This window comes from Cebus imitator, unplaced genomic scaffold (assembly GCF_001604975.1).
Source record: "Cebus imitator isolate Cc_AM_T3 unplaced genomic scaffold, Cebus_imitator-1.0 Scaffold113, whole genome shotgun sequence".
Classification (NCBI taxonomy): domain Eukaryota; kingdom Metazoa; phylum Chordata; class Mammalia; order Primates; family Cebidae; genus Cebus; species Cebus imitator.
In genome coordinates, this window is record NW_016107428.1 from 7,789,810 (window position 1) to 7,807,260 (window position 17,451).

General features: G+C 41.0%; 1 protein-coding gene across 5 annotated transcripts in view; it reads right to left on the reverse strand.

Moving 5' to 3' along the window:
• The window catches only part of SF3B1 (splicing factor 3b subunit 1), a 45,889-nt gene that overhangs the window by 21,819 nt on the left and 6,619 nt on the right, over positions 1 to 17,451 (reverse strand). For 2 of the 5 annotated variants that reach the window (XM_017538764.2, XM_037742097.1), the window contains exons 2-6: positions 10,346 to 10,512; positions 7,878 to 7,982; positions 7,289 to 7,403; positions 5,383 to 5,462; positions 3,671 to 3,841 (exon numbers count right to left, since the gene is read on the reverse strand). In XM_017538764.2, the coding sequence (XP_017394253.1) occupies positions 3,671 to 3,841; positions 5,383 to 5,462; positions 7,289 to 7,403; positions 7,878 to 7,982; positions 10,346 to 10,512 (638 nt within the window). Of the gene's footprint in view, positions 1 to 3,670; positions 3,842 to 5,382; positions 5,463 to 5,556; positions 7,060 to 7,288; positions 7,404 to 7,877; positions 7,983 to 10,345; positions 10,513 to 17,451 lie in introns of those variants that run through there. The other 3 variants (XR_001828143.2, XM_037742098.1, XM_017538765.2) reach the window with 3 other exon arrangements.

The following is a 17,451-nucleotide window of genomic DNA, read 5'->3' on the forward strand; positions in this document are numbered from 1 at the left end:
GCGCCATTGCACTCCAGCCTGGGTAACAAGAGCGAAACTCTGTCTCAAAAAAAAAAAAAAAAAAAAAAAAAAAAGAAAAATTAAAAAAAAAAAAAAAAAAAAAAAAAAAGAAAGAAATTATATAGGTTTTGCATATCCCAATTCTGGGTTTGGGTAAATATTGCATGATCTGATAGGTTTTTTTTTCTTGATCTGTAAGTTAAATATACAGCAGTCTAGGCTAGAGCTAATAGTGATTTAGACTAGGATGGCAGAGGCAGAGATCATGAAAAGTGACTAGATCCTCAGTATATTTAAAGGTGGCGCCAAGAAAACTTATATGGGTAGGATATGGGGTAAGAGAATAAGGAGTATAAGATGAGTCCCTAAATGTTTTTTGGTATTGCTATTCTTGTTTTTGAGACACAGTCTTGCTCTGTCGCCTAGGCTGGAGTAAAGTGGCACAATCTTGGCTCACTGCAATCTCTCCATCTCCTGGGTTCAAGCAATTCTCCTGCCTCAGCCTCCTGAGCAGCTGAGATTACAGGTGCCGACCACCAGGCCCAATTAATTTTTGTATTTTTACTAGAGGCGGTTTCGCCATGTTGGCCGGGCTGGTCTCGAACTCCTGACCTCAAATGATCCACCCACCTCGGCCTCCCAAAGCTTTGGGATTACATGCGTCAGCCACTACACCTGGCCCTAAATATTTTGCTTGAGCCAAACAGGAACGGGAAAGACCGTGGAGCAGGATGGAGAAGAGATGTACATGAAGAAAATCAATAATTTTCTTTTAGAAATACTGATTTTGAAATGCCCATTGAACAGTGAAATATGTCAGGCTGGACAAATACACAAGTTTGAGGAACAGAAGCAGAGGACAGATTTGTAAGTTTGGGAGCTGTCTTATACAAATGGTATATAAAGACAAGAGAGAACCTAGGGAGCAAGCACAGATGCAAATGAAACCAGAAGACTGAGCACTACTAGAACGCCCCAAAGTTCAGAAGTAAGAAGAATGAGGATCCAGCAAACAAGACTAAGGAGTAGAAGCCACTGAGAGAGTTTGAGGGGAACCAAGAAAGACTAAAACCCAGAGACTGAGAGAGAAAAGGCTATGAAGAAATGTCAAATGTTCTTGATATGCTAAGTAATATGAGAAATAAAAATATACATTTTAAATTTATCAATTAGGGGTCAAGTGACCTTGACAAGAGATTTTAGGTGAAGTCTCGTGGACAAAAGGCTAGAACTGTGTAAGAAGAGAAAGCAAGTACAAACAACTCATGCAACGCACTTTGTGGCTCATGCCTGTAATCCCAGAACTTTGCAAGGCTGAAGCAGACAGACTGTTTGAGCCCAGGAGTTTGAGACCAGCCTGGACCTGTTGGTGAGACCTGTTTCTACAAAAAATAAAAAACTAGCCAGGCATGGTGGTATACATCTATAGTCCCATCTATTTGGGGGATTAAGGTGGGAGGATCATTTTAGCCCAGGAGGTGGAGGCTGCAGTGAGCTGTGATTGTGCCCCTGCACTCTAGCCGTGGCAACAAATGAGACCTTACCACCCCCCACCCCAAAAAAAAAAAACAAAAAACAAAGCACTTTGCTCTAAAAAGAGATCGAAATAGGGTGGTAGCCGAATAAGGATGTGAATGAGGGTTAGGAGATGCTTTCTGCAGGTTTTTTGTTGCTGTTGTTAATACAAAGCATGGTAAAACATGTTTGCTGCTAATGATAATCTAGTATGGAGAAAAAAATTAATGGTACATGATGAGAGTCTCCAAGAGGGGAAGGGAAATGATGCATAAGCACAAGAGTAGCTTTATTTTATCTTACTTTATAGACGAAGTCTCACTCTATTGCCCAAGCTGGAGTTTATTGTATTTTTGAGATGAAGTCTCACTCTGTTGCCCAAACCGGCATATGGCGGCGCGATCTCGGCTCACTGCAACCTCCAACACCTGAGGTTCAAGCAATTCTCCCGCCTCAGCCTCCCGAGTAGCTGGGACTACAGGCACGTGCCGCCATGCCCAGCTAATTTTTGTATTTTTAGTAGAGATGGGGTTTCACTATGCTGGCCAGGTTGGTCTTGAATTCCTGACCTCATGATAAGCCCACCTTGGCCTCCCAAAGTGCCAAGGGACTACAGGTGTGAGCCACCACGCCCAGCCGCTTTATTTTATTTTTCTAACAATGATTAAATATTTTCAACTGCTTTCTAAAAAACTCAATTTTAAAGGCCTTTCTATTCAGATTAATGACAAACCGACACAATAAAGGTACATATTATAGTTTAACATAATTAGCTGCTTTTATGCAGCACTTATATCTTTTAGTCTACAAGTATACTATTAAACGATAGAGAACAACTAATATAACCATTTCTACATAACTAGGAAATAAATTTCTAAGAAATATTTTACAGACTCCATTGTTTTGTGTTTTTGAGACAGGGTCTTACTCGGTCACCAGGCTGGAATGCAGTGGCACAACCACAGCTCACTGCGACCTCTATCTCCTGGGATCAAGGGATCCTCCTGCCTCAGCCCCCACCAGCCCCCCTACCCCAGTAGCTAAGACTATAGGCATGTGCCTCTGTGCCCAGCTAAGTTTGTTTTTTTTTTTTTTGGTAGAGACAGGGTCTCCCTCTGTTGCCCAAGCTGGTCTCAAACTCCTTAAACTCAACTAATTCTCCCACCTGGGCCCCCAAAGTGCTGGGATTATATGCACAAGCCAATTCATTCAGCCTCCAACAGAATGTTTTTAAAAAGAAAAAGAAAGTAGGAGAGGAGGCTGACCAAAAGAATGGGGTAGCATTGACTATTGCTGCCTGTAGTGAGAGGCTTAAGTTATCTACCTAGAAAATAAGAAACACCAGGGCCGGGCGTGGTGGCTTAAGCCTGTAATCCCAGCACTTTGGGAGGCCGAGGCGGGTGGATCACGAGGTCAAGAGATCGAGACCATCCTGGTCAACATGGTGAAACCCCGTCTCTACTAAAAATACAAAAAAATTAGCTGGGCATGGTGGTGCGTGCCTGTAATCCCAGCTACTTAGGAGGCTGAGGCAGGAGAATTGCCTGAACCCAGGAGGCGGAGGTTGCGGTGAGCCGAGATCGCGCCATTGCACTCCAGCTTGGGAAACATGAGTGAAACTCCGTCTAAAAAAAAAAAAAAAAGAAAATAAGAAACACCACTATATGATACTCAACCTCCACAATGTAACATACCTACAAGTCTATACTTAATATTCTAAAAAGAACTTTCCTTACTCCAGGATATGAGTAAGTAAACTGCACGCCCCTCGAAATTCATTTGTTCATGTCCTAACTCTGAGTGTGACTGTATTTGGAAACTGGGCCTTAGGGAGGTAAATTAAGGTCAAATGAGGTCATAAGGGTGGGATGCTAATCTAACAAGACTGATGTCCTTATAGGAAGAGAAGGGACAACAGAGCTCACTGGCAGGGAGAAAGGCCATGTGAGGACACAGCAAGAAAGCCCTCACCAAACACCAACCCTCTTGGCACTTTGATCTTGGATTTCAAGCCTCCAGAACTGTGAAAAAAATCAGTCTGCTGTTTAAGGAACCCAGTCTGTGGTACCTTGTTACGACAACCCAAGCCGACTAATATAGTCCATAAGAGAACAAAATTTTTAAACAGTAATAACAAAAAACAAAATGAAATTACCTCTGCCTGATCCCAACTTGATAGCTTTTTGGGAGTGGCACCAGGAGTCTGATCAGCTGTCTGATCCCAACGCCGTTTTCGTTTTGACGGAGGCTGGGATGCTGCTGCTCCATTGACGACTTTTAGTTCTCCAGCTTTAGCTTTTTCTGCTAGCTGTTGCCTAATTTCTCGCTGGAAAAAACAGTATTTACCTTTAAAATGTTTTCAATATTTTTCTATCATTACCACAATCATTTCCACTTAACATGCTATTTTATACTTTGCTCGTTCTCCTTTCTATGCTAGCTGGTTCCATAGTTTGTTTTAAATTTATTTCATTTTACATAATGCCTGTCTTTCTAAACAAAACACAAGCAAGTTCAGAATTTATAACATAGCACACTGTAGTTTATATATTATAGGTGAAGTAAAATCTTCAGTCAACGGAGAACCAAAATGCTTCCACTGAAAAAGTTTTCTTTAAAACTCATATAAATAGCAATTGACTACGCAACACAATAGAAAAATGGTAAAATATAAAAATAAAATTTTATTTATACTGACAAATTATATAAATATGCATAATTTAGTGATAATAGATGCACATTTAATTCACTCTATACTGTTAAAATGGGGATTATCCCACTTAATTCAGTCAACATACAAAACCTATTATATATTCATAATAGTAATGGAGGAGGCCAGGCATGGTGGCTCACACCTATAAACCCAGCACTTTCAAACGCCAAGGCGAGCAGATCATCCAAGGTCCGGAATTCAAGACCAGCCTGGCCAATATAGTGAAACCCCATCTCTACTAAAAAAAAAAAAATACAAAAATTAGCCGGGCAAGGTGGTACACACCTGTAATCCCAGCTACTTTGGGAAGCTGAGGCAGGAGAAGCACTTAGACCTAGGAGGCAGAGGTTGCAGTGAGCTGAAATCACACCACTGCACTTCAGCCTGGGTGACAGAGCAATTCTCTGCCTCAAAAAAAATAAAATAAAAAAATAATGGAGACAATTAAGACAAAATGGTATATTCTCTGTAGGCCAAAAGGATTTACTCGAACTTCTCCACTTACATCCAAACTGCAACTTACAGAATCTCACACTAAACTCTTTGACTTTTCCCTAACATACTGGGTTCAGACACACACCATCAACCTTCTCCCTACAGAAACATTCTCCATAATGGCCAGGAACAGTGGCTCACATCTGTAATCCCAGAACTTTGGGAGGCCAAGGCAGGTGGATCACCTGAGGTCAGGAGTTCGAGACCAGTCTGGCCAACATGGTAAAACTCCATCTCTACTAAAATACAAAAATTAGCTAGGCATGTGCTGCACACCTGTATTCACAGTCACTCAGGAGGTTGAGGTGGGAGGATAACTTGAACCCAGGAGGCAGAGGTTGCAGTGAACCGAGATCACACCACTGCACTCCAGCCTGGGTGACATGAGACTCTGTCTCAAAATAAAAAAGGAAAACTTCCAGTAAAATTCATAGATACATACACGGCCAAGGGGCCCAGACTAAAAAAGGATATCGAAATGGAAAGTTTTATTTGGAAGGTGGTATAATTTGGGCATAAGATTCTTTCTCAGTTAATTTTTATTAATACTATTAAAATAATTGTGCAGCAAATAGCAAAAAAGAAACGTAACAGTCTCTCAATCATAACTTTATTTACATTCTTTCACAACCATTAAAACAGGACACAGGTTTACATACTTCTTCTTTAGTCAAGTGCTGTTCTCGCATTACATCCATGTAAGTCCTTGCATTCATTTTAGGATCAGGGGTCTTCCCTCCTGCAGAAAAGAACAGCAACAGGAAAAGAGTACAATAAATAAAAGATAATCAGGTTCAACTGATTTATCTGCCCTGCTCTAATTTTATGTTATTCCATAATCATTTAAATTATTTTTTGATGGAAAACTTTAATAATTATACATCTTACTTTTTATTGAGTTTGCTGATCAATTTAACCTGTTTGAACACAAACATCTACAGCAGTTTAAAACAAATATTTTAATGCATATAAAAACAAAATGACAACACAGTTTAGTCTTCAGAAGTGATGGGTTCCTGGGTTGCTAATCCGGAATACGTACACTTTCGTGCCTTTGTCTCCATCAGCAGTTCTGACTTCAAGCAGCAGAATAGAAGCCTAGAAAATTATCTCTTTACATTAGTAACACTTTGGAAAGATATTTATATTCAAAACATTACCTGTTGCAAGCTGTTAAAATCCTGACTACAAATAACTATGACTAGATAAGTTCTTCATACAGTGTTCTAAAACAATTATAGTTTAGAAATTCTGATTTTAAAAACATACCTATAATCTTATTCTGATGTCACGTTACTAAAAAGGGCTTCATGCTTTAAGTTTTTTTGACCTAGAAAGCATATTTTTATTTCTTAGAAATCATAAATTAAAACTGGAAACATATTACTTGAAATATATTACGTCTACCAGTTATTATGATGCACACAGAAGCAACATGGTGTACAAAGAGATGTGTCAGTCTCTTGGTTAAAGTTTCAGTATTTGCTTTTCAAACTTCGATATCTTACAGAAGCCCAAACAGTATATAACAAGATTCACAGAGGCATACTATGCTTTAGAAATGTGATAACTAGCTATACAAGTAGTATAGCATCACAATTTAGGAAAAACTAATAAAATTCTAAGACATTTCCTATGCTGAAGATCATGCCCAATTGGTAGTGTCATTCTTTCTGACACTAGCTCTGATAAGACTTCCTTTGGAATACTTTTTCACCATAATCTAGAGAGGATGTGTTGAACTGCACCCTTAAGAATGCAGACAGGACTGGCATATAGCAGTACTGCTGTAGGAAAGAAATTAAGGACAGTTAGTATGGGCCTGTGAATTCTGGCATACATGTTTAAATCAATTACAATTATGCAAGTAAAAAAAGAATATCCCTACTAATTCATGCAGGCTGAAAGTCTAGTATGTAAACCTGCAGCAGAATCTAATTTTAAGAAACAGGCACCTAATTCTGATTGTGAAACTCACTCACCTGAGGAAAGCTTCCATCAGGCTCACTATGCCCCTTGTGCTGACTTGCACACTAAAATTAGCAAAACAGACTCCAACTATTAAAAATATCAAAATCTTTGTATACATACTTTTAACTTTAAGTATGCTTAGAGCAAAGTAGGTGCCTTTACTAAGCTATATTTAGAGTACTATGGGGGGAGCTCTAGTGTGAGAAACAGTTTCTCAAGGGTAACAATCCTAAAAATCTAGGATTTGGAATGAAAACTTTCAACAATTTGAAAGTATTTTGAGCAGAAAAACACATTTGTTCCAAGTATAGAAAGCGTACCCAAAACAAAAGTAAAAGTAAAACCTTTAACCCTTTGCGTTTCTATGGCATTGGCTCATTTTTTTCTTGTCCTTCTACCTGGAAAGAAAACTTGCATTATAAAGATGAAGAATATGGCATCTGTGACTTCAACCAAATCTATACAAATCTATATTAAGGGGGATTTTTAAAAAGAAAAGCAAATTCAGAAGCATGCCAAAAAAAATCAAAGGGCTAAAGACAACTTAATACAAATAAATTTCTGAATACTTATAGAAAAGTGGGAAAGAATTACCATCTGCAAAAGGATCAAGACGCTCTGGGGAAATTATCATGGTCCGCCTATGCTTTTTGTATTCATCTTCCCGGTCTGCAATCTTTGGAGGTCGGTGCTCAGCAAATGGATCATACTAAAAAGAAGTATGTCTCACTTAATCTCCACTTTATTAAGATAACAAAGCAGTATCATAAACAAAAATCAGAACACTGTAAAGCACAAATGTTTAATACATGCCTACCAATATTCTGTATCGTTTCACAGATAAATGTTAACATAAAAAAATAAGGCATATGGAAACAAGGCAATATACACATTCACATTTCCATAGTTCAATGCTTCATTAAATGATTACAGCCAGGCGTGGTGACCTGTGTATGTAATCTCAACCACTTGGGAGGCTCGGACAGGAGGAATGCTTGAGCCCAGGAGTTTGGAATCAGCCTGAGCAAGATAGCAAGACCTTGTGTCAAAAAGAAAAGATTACACCTGTACAGAATAAATTATTTCTAATTCTCCTCAAAACATCCTAAAATTCATGGATGTCCACGGGAACTCAGACATTCACTTTTCTTTAGCTGAATATGCTTTTAAAATGAAAGGTCACCTGTTCTGTTGACTGTGGTATATCATTAAGCAATGCCACCGGGGCATGATATCCTGGCTTCTTCTGACCAAGCAAACTTGTAGATGATGAATAGTCATCGTCATCCTGCAATGAAAACCCCCAAAAGCCCGCAAACAAAATGTTAGAACTTACAAATTAGAAAGAATATGCAAAGATTCAATATGAAATCAAAAGATCTACTGACGGAGTGATATCTAAGCCTTCCTTCATAAAACTTACAAACACTACTATTATGACTTCTTGCACTTCAAAAACCTATTAAAGAAATTAAATTCAGTTATCTTTACTTTCAAAATGATTAAGCAAGGAAAATTTTCTATAGAAGTCAATTAAGATAAAGTAAGTATGGACTAGAAAAACTTGAGCATTTAATTTTCTCACAGAAGACAAAATGTTTTTTCAATTTGATAATTACAGCTTATTTTAGAACTTTCTAGTTTTTTTAACTCATTTTTTTAAACATGATTTAAAACCATAGAAACAAGTATTTAATTTTAAATGTACTTGTCCCGAGCAGTGTGTTTAAACAAAATAATATTATACTGTTACCTTTCTAGTATAAAAAGTACAACTGTCTGGGAGGCCAAGTTGGGAGTCTAGGAGTTTTGAGACTAGCCTAGGCAACAGAGACCCAGCTGGGCAAGATAGCTCACATCTATAATCCCAACACTTTGAGAGGCTGAGGCGGGACACTGCTTGAGCCCAAGAGTTCAAGAGCAACCTGGGAAACATGGTGAAACCCTGTCTCTACCAAAAAAATACAAAAATTAGCCAGGCATGGTGGTGTGCATATGTAGTGCCGGCTACTCAGGACGCTGAGGTGGGAGGATAGTTTGAACCCAGGAAGCAAAGGCTGCAGTGAGCCATGATCTGTCCGCTGCCTTCAGCCTGAGCAACAGAGCAAAACTGTCTCCCAAAAAAACAAACAAAAACCACACATACACACACAGTGAGATTTCATCTCTATTGTAATAAAAATAAATAAAAAGTGCTGGCCGTCCACAGTGGCTCACGGCTGTAATCCCAGCACTTTGGGAGGCCAAGGCAGGTAGATCACAAGGTCAAGAGATTGAGACTATCCTGGCCAACACGGTGAAACCCGGTCTCTACTAAAAATACAAAATTAGCCAGGTGTGGTAGCACGTGCCTGTAGTCCCAGCTACTCGAGAGGCTGAGGCAGAATTGCTTGAACCCAGAAGGCGGAGGTTGCACTGGGCCGAGATCGCACCATTGCACTCCAGTCTGGTGAGAGAGTGAGACTCCGTCACAAAAAAAAAAAAAAAAAAAAAGTGCAACACTAGATAATTCTCAAGATCTTAACACCTTTATTTAAAAATAAAATGACAATATCCCCCTCAGTTTCTGAAACATATAGCTATTACTTTCTTTTATCATTAGGGTACGAGACCCCCAAATAAAATACTAACTAGTCCATGCCTGGTTTCTAGAAATGTCACCTTTTGGGACTTTTAAATTTCTCTCCAGAAAAAAAAGAGAAAGAGAGAGCCAACTGTAAAGTAAAATGTGACTTGAATTTCTTAAAAATAATCAGCTTGATAATCCATATCAGTTACAGTGACCTGTAACTGAATCACCAAATTTGGACTTTGGAATGGTCTGATAAAATATAAGCTACCTGGAATACAGAAAAAAATTCTTTGAGGGACAGATTTCAAAATGAAAGGCAGTCCTCCTCCATAGTAACTTGAAACAGGCATGAAAAGCTCATCAACATCAGTACTAAGAAAAATTCCAGGCCAGGTGCAGTGTCTCAAGCCTGTAATCCCAGCACTTTGGGAGGCCAAGGAGGGCGGATCACCTGAGGTCAGGAGTTCAAGACCAGCCTGGCCAACATGGCGAAACCCCATCTCTACTAAAAATACAAAAATTAGCTGGCGTGTGGCAGGCTAGTAATCCCAGCTACTCGGGAGGCTAAGGCAGGAGAATCGCTTGAACCCAGGAGGCAGAGGTTGCAGTGAGTGGAGACCACACCAACGTACTCCAGGCTGAGCAAGACTGTGTCTCCAAAAAAAAAGAAAAATTCTATTCACATTAAGATACCAACAGAAGAAAAACAGTATAAAATACAAGTCAGTAATCAAGTCACAAGGACAGATGGCTATTTACAATCAAGTCACTTCCCACACAAGCTACTCTAGACAATGCGGTAAGTAATGGTAGGGATTTACTTTACAACTGTTTACTTTACACCGGTAATGGTTGGCAGGTGCTTTGCTGGATAAACAAACTAGTCTTTACCATAAATTCTCAGAACAAAGCATTTCCAGTGAAGTTTCAGAGCCTTAGAGAGGATACTTCCAGTAGTTTTTCCTCTAAAAGATCTCAAGAATGTCTCTCCTAAGCCAGATGGCTGAAACAAAAAAGTTTATTCATATTTCTTGCTCTCTCAAAAAATAATTGCCTCTTGTACGCAATTTGTAACTTACATCTTCAAGTTCAGTTGCAGCAATTGATGTCACGTATCCAGCAAATCTGCTGTCACTTCCACCATAAATTTCCTGGTCATAATAACCTGTAGAATCGAGGCCCACTCCTTGAGCTTCATCAAGAGCTGCCTTCTTGCCTTGAATTTCTCGAATCTGTGCTTCAATATCTATAAAAAGATAATACAGACTTTCTTAATTTCACTTTCCAAACAACTCCCAACATAATGCATTTCTTTACTAGGTAATTATCAAAATACTCTCTTAAACACAGAAAATGTACAGTAATTATACCATATAAGGGAATAGCAACCACAACAGCATAAGCATGCTCTAGAAATTAAACCATGACAGGCTGGGTGCAGTGGCTAATGCCTGCCACCCCAGCACTTTGGGAGGCAGAGGTAGGTGTATCACTTGAGGTCAGGAGCTCACGATCAGCCTGGCCAACATATAGTGAAACCCTGTCTCTACTAAAAAATACAAAAATTAGCTGGGCATGGTGGCACACGACTGTAGTCCCAGCTACTTGGGAAGCCGAGGCAGGAGAATCACTTGAACCTCAGACACAGAGGGTGCAGTGAGCCTAGATCCCACCACTGCGCTCCAGCCTGGCGACAGGTCAAGACTCTGTGGCTCAAAAAAAAAGAAACCGTGATGTCATCTAACATATAACCCAGCTTCAAATTTCCTCAGTTGCCCTAATAATAGCCTTTATAGATGTTCTTATTTAACCCATAATCCAACCAAGCACCATACACTGCATTTAGTTGTGACTTTCTTTGTTCTTTAAATACAGACTAGCCTTACATTTTGTAGTCTTTCCTGACACCAGGTTACTTCTGCAAAGTAACGTTTTAATAATCTGAATAGGACTGTGTGCAATGGCTCACGACTGTAATCCCAGCACTTTGGGAGGCCAAGGCAGGTGGATCACGAGGTCAGGAGTTAAGAGACCAGCCTGCCCAATATGGCGAAACCCCATCTCTACTAAAAAAAAAATACAAAAATTTTGCTGGGTGTGGTGGCGTGTGCCTATAGTCCCAGCTACTCAGGAGTCTGAGCCAGGAGAATTGCTTGAACCTGGGAGGCAGAGGTGGCAGTGAGCCAAGATCATGCCACTGCACTTCAGCCTGGGCATGGAGAGCAAAACTCCATCTCAAATAAATAAATAAAAATAAAAATAAGCTGAGATCGCACCATTGCACTCCAGCCTGGGCCACAGAGTAAGACTCTGTCTCAAAATAATAATAATAATCTGAATAATACAAACATGTATAAAGAAATAGTTTCTACCGCAAAATATTTCTATGGCCTAACAAAAATAGTTTTTTCAATTCTTGCCAGCCCATGCTGAATTAAGCCCTTGGACATCAGGCACTTTTAAAAAGCTAACTTGCTGGATGGGTGAGGTGGCTCATGCCTGTAATCCCAGCATCCCGGGAGGCCAAGGGGGGTGGATCACCTGAGGTAAGGTGTTCGAGACCAGCCTGGCCTTCATGGTAAAACCCCCCTCTACTAAAAATACAAAATTAGCCGGGTGTAGTGGCACCCACCTGTAGTCCCAGCTACTCAGGAGGCTGAGGCAGGAGAATTGCTTGAACCCAGGAGGCAGAGGTTGCAGTGAGCCAAGATCACGCCACTGCACTTCAGCCTGGACGTGGAAAGCAAAACTCCATCTCAAATAAATAAATAAACAAATAAATAAAAATAAGGCTGGGCGCAGTGGTTAACACCTGTAATCCCAACACTTTGAGAAGCTGAGGCAGGCAGATCAGTTGAGGTCAGGGGGCATAGTGGCAGGTGGCCTGTAATCCCAGCTACTCAGGAGGCTGAGGCGGGAGAATCACCTGAACCCAGTAGGCGGAGGTTGCAGTGAGTCGAGATCGTGCCATACTCCAGCCTGGGCAACAAGAGTGAACCTCAGTCTCAAAAAAAAAAAAATTAATAAAAATAAAAAAGCTCATCTGCTAGCTGCATGTATCAAAAGATAAAGATTCAAATAACATCCTGGCCGGGCGCGGTGGCTCAAGCCTGTAATCCCAGCACTTTGGGAGGCCGAGGAGGGAGAATCACGAGGTCAAGAGATTGAGACCATCCTGGCCAACATGGTGAAACCCGTCTCTACTGAATATACAAAAATTAGCTGGGCGTGGTGGTGTGTGCCTGTAGTCCTAGCTACTCGGGAGGCTGAGGCAGAATTGCTTGAACCTGGGAGGCGGAGGTTGCAGTGAGCTGAGATTGTGCCACTGCACTCCAGCCTGGCACCTGGCGACAGAGTGAGACTCTGTCTCAAAAAAAACAAACAAACAAACAATCAAATAGCATCCTGAATTTGCCAAACTTCCCAACTATAGTCCTCTATAGTCCCTCAAGATAGACTTTCAGGATAACAAAACGTCCTTATCTGGTCTAAGGCACAGCTGGGTCACATTTCCTAGTAAGAAAGGAGCGGAAGCAGGTCTCAGAAACTGAAGGCAGGGCGCAGTAGCTCACACATGCCATCCAAACACTTTGGAAGACTGAGGTGGGCAGATCACTTGAGCCCAAGAGTTCAAGACCAGCCTAGGCAACATGGCAAAACCCCATCTCTACAAAAAATGCAAAAATTAGCCAGGCATGGTGGCACACCTATAGCCCCCTGCAACTTGGGGTCTGAGGTGAGAGGACTCCATGAGCCCAGGAGGTCAAGGCTGCAGTGAGCCACGACTGCTGCCACCGCACGCTAGCCTGGATGAGCGAGAGAGACCCTGTCTGAGAAACAAACAAAGAAACTGAAAATGATAGAATAGTTTTAATGCTGAATTTAGCAGACCCAGTTTGTGATCAGATCTCAAAATTCTTACAGTGTGTTACACAGCACCACTATCTGCACAGATGTTACTTTGTCCCCAAACCATTACAGCAGCCCAGGCAGCCAGAAATATTCTCACTTGAGAAGGGTGGTTCTTTTTACTATGATCTCTACTTTTTGTTTGTAGTTTTATATTTAAAACTACACTTGCCCCACTCCCACCCTCTTCAGGTATTTTTTTTTTTTTTTTTTGAGACGGAGTTTCCCTCTTGTTGCCCAGGCTGGAGTGATAGTAACACGATCTTGGTTCACTGCAACCTCTACCTCCCAGGTTCAAGTGATTCTCCTGCCTCAGCCTCCCAAATAGCTGTGATTACAGGCACCAACCACCATGCCAGCCCCAGGCTTTTTCTTAAACCACAGGTGCATTTATCATTTTTACCTAAATAAGTTTTTGTAAAAGGACAAGAAATGCTACTTCCATGAGGATTTAGGCAAGAAACAAATGGGTGAATCAGGCCAAATAGTCTGCAATCTCCTCTACAGCATCAGTACAGTCTAAGGACCATCTACCTATAAGGAAATGACCTGGTGCACTAGTTACAAAGGTGGAATCCTAGGTCTTGGATACACTAACTCCGGACGTCCAACTCAGTCTGTGAAGCCCAGGATTCTGCCTCATTAACACTCTAGGAAACTACTCTACCTGGCCCTTCACCCCTCCCATTTCCAACCCCAGCCCACCCCTGCCAAATTTTCCAATTCAGATCATTTTATACTTTCCCCTACCTCATATACAAATAAAAAATAGGAAAAGGGCGGTGGCTCACGCCTGTAATCCCAGCACTTTGGGAGGCCGAGGCGGGTGGATCACGAGGTCAAGAGATCGAGACCATCCTGGTCAACACGGTGAAACCCCGTCTCTACTAAAAATACAAAAAATTAGCTGGGCATGGTGGCACGTGCCTGTAATCCCAGCTACTCAGGAGGCTGAGGCAGGAGAATTGCCTGAACCCAGGAGGCGGAGGTTGCAGTGAGCCGAGATCGCGCCATTGCACTCCAGCCTGGGTAACGAGCGAAACTCCGACTCAAAAAAAAAAAAAAAAAAAATAGGAAAAGGGTACTGTTTTATAAAAACCGCATCACACTACACATACTGTGCAACTTGCTGTTTCCCCCTTATCAGGCAGCTCTCTTATTTTCCGTGTGAAGAACTTCTCCATCCTAAAGTTTCAGCAACCAGTTCCTCATTTGGATAACATTTATTCAGGAATTACTTTCAGCTACTGAATTTTACCTGTTGATTTTTTTGTACCTGCTGATTAGCATCAGCGTTTTCCAATTACGAAGGTTCATAAGAGACTAAAATAGTGTTGGTATGAAATCTATGTAAATCATGACTACGTTCTTATTAAATCAAACTTTAGTAACAAAATTACCCAGCCCAAAATCTCCTGGGACTAGGCAGCTGTTTGTAGTTAATTAATCCTGAGGGGAGTTTATCGCTGAGCTTCTCATAGGCAGTACAATTAAATCTTTATATGCAAATCAATCATTGTTTTGTTTCTGCTTGAAATTATGGATATAAAGTCCAAAAAGCTAATGGGTTTGTTAATCCATAAAATTAAGACATCAGATTCCATAAAACTCAGCAGCTTAATATGCAAGTCAGAGAATAACTAAAATCTGACAAATTTTGCTGGGCGCAGTGGCCCATGGCTGTAATCCCAGCACTTTGGGAAGCCAAGGCAGGTGGATCACAAGGTCAGCAGATCAAGACCATCCTGGCCAACATGGTGAAACCTCATGTCTACTAAAATACAAAAAAATTTAGCTGGGAGTGGTAGTGCACACCTGTAGTCCCAGCTACTCAGGAGGCTGAGGAAGGGGAATCACTTGAACCGGGAGGCGGAGGCTGCAGTAAGCCAAGACAGCACTACTGCACTTCAGCCTAGGCCACAGAGCGAGACTCCATCTCAAAATAAAAACTAAAAATAATAAAATAGTAAAATAAAAAGGTCATCAGACTGGGCATGGTGACTCATGCCTGTGACTCTGAGCACTTTCAGAGGTCAAAGCAGGCAGATCACTAGAGTTCATGAGTTCAAGACCAGACCAAGCAACATGACAAAACCCTGTCTCTACAAAATAATACAAAAATTAGGCATGGTGGTGCACACCTGCAGTCCCAGCTACTCAGGAGGCTGAGGTCACAGGATGGCTTGAGCCTGGGAGGTGGAGGCTGCAGTGAGCTGAGATCACACAACTGTACTTCTGCCTGGGTGTTAGAGCCAGACCTTGTTTCCAAATAAGTAAGTAAATAAATAAGTAATCTGTAGAAGTCATGAAAAGTAATTTTCCAAATTTTTCTCTCCATGCCAGCAAAGGTTTGTAAAATTCCACTTCAAATTTTGTATCTCTAGGAATGACAAAGTTGTCTCTAACTCTATATTTTCAAAACCAACACTGAACTATAGCCTGGGTGTGTAAGTATTTCTATAATTTCTTAAACATAAACTGACTAAAAATGTGCAAATAAATCATTTCTGACAAGAAATGACCAATACCCAGTGCATAAAATTTCTTGGCAACTGGCTGGGCACAGTGGCTCACGCCTGTAATCCCAGCACTTTGGGAAGCCAAGGCAGGCAAATAACTTGAGGTCAGGAGTTCAAAAGCAGCCTGGCCAACATGGTGAAACCCTGCCTCCACTAAAAATACAAAAACTAGCCAGGCATCGTGATGGCGTGCCTGTAATCCCAACTACTCAGGAGGCTGAGGCATGAGACTCGCCTGAACCTGGGAGGTGGAGGTTGCAGTGAGCCGAGATCGTGCCACTACACTCCGGCCTGGGCAACCAGAGAATCGCTTGAATCTGGGAGGCAGAGGTTGCAGTAAGCCAAGATCATGCCACTGCGCTCCAGCCTAGGTGAAAGAGTGAGACTCCGCCTCAAAAAAAAAAAAAAAAAAAAAAAGCGTTGGCAACTTGGATAAAAAAGAGAACATATCAAAATGAGTAACGAGAGGTCCAAAACAATGAAGATTTAAGGAGGCAAAGAAACCTTTATGTTAACAAACAAAAAAGAAACGTTTATGCTAATGTCTTCCAACTTTAATTAGGACCAACATGAACAAATCCTGTTCCAGCCTAATCCCTTACCAATTTGGATTTGTAGTTCAATACATTCAGATGTGAAGACAAAGAAAAAAGGGATACTGTCTGCTAGTGACTGGGCAAGAAGAGACTAGGACTTCCTATTGGCCACACATAAAACTGCCAAGAGCTGGCACTCTTTAACCCATTTAAACCCTTAAATATTCCAACGTCCACACTGTTTTACACATCAATAGTTTCCGCCTTTTTATTACTGGCCTACAGTATGTTTATCCATTCTCTAGTTGAAGTACATTCAAGCTGTTTGCAGTTTGTAGTGATTACAAGTTAGGTTGCTGTAAACATTTGTTTAGAGGTTTTTGTGTGAAGACAGGTTTTAATAACACTAGGCTAGGCTGGATGAGGTGGCTCATGCCTGTAATACCAGCACTTTGGGAGGCCAAGATGGGCGGATCACGAGGTCAGGAGTTTGAGACCAGCCTGGCCAATATAGTGAAACCCATCTCTACTAAAAATACAGAAATTAGCCAGGCATGGTGGTGCATGCCTATAATCCCAGCTACTCAGGAGGCTGAGGCAGAGAACTGCTTGAACCCAGGAAGCAGAGGCTGCAGTGAGCTAAGATCGTGCCACTGCACTCTAGGTTGGGCAACAGAGAGAGACTCCCATCTCAAAAAACAAACAACACTAGGGTAAATAACTATACCTAGGAATCAGATTGCTGGGTCCCATAGTAAATAAATGTTTATCTTTGTAAGAAACTTAGCCTTTCTGATGGGTTTACTTCTGCAAATAAGGGCAGAAGAGAGCAGAATGTATAACAGAAAAAATTCTGAGAGATGAAATGGAAGAGAGAGATTTAGGGAACAAGTAAGATAGAGAGAAGCTGGGACAAGTGAGATTAATAAATTCCAATTATGTGGCAGCAGAAAAAGGAGTACGGGGTAGAAATATGTGATATGGATTAACTAAACTACCGGATTTTCTGGATGAAAAACACATTTCTGTTCCCTGTCTCAATTTTTCCCCACCCCATCTTTAGTAAAACCCACTAACTGAGGGAAGAGTAGGGATATATGCTAGGACTCTTAGCTACTGATTCTGAAATCTTAAAAAGGAAGCAGAGATTCCCTATCTTGACGGTAGATTCAAAATCCTAAATTGAAGTTATGGGTAGTCCTTGCAATCCTGAGTTGTCAT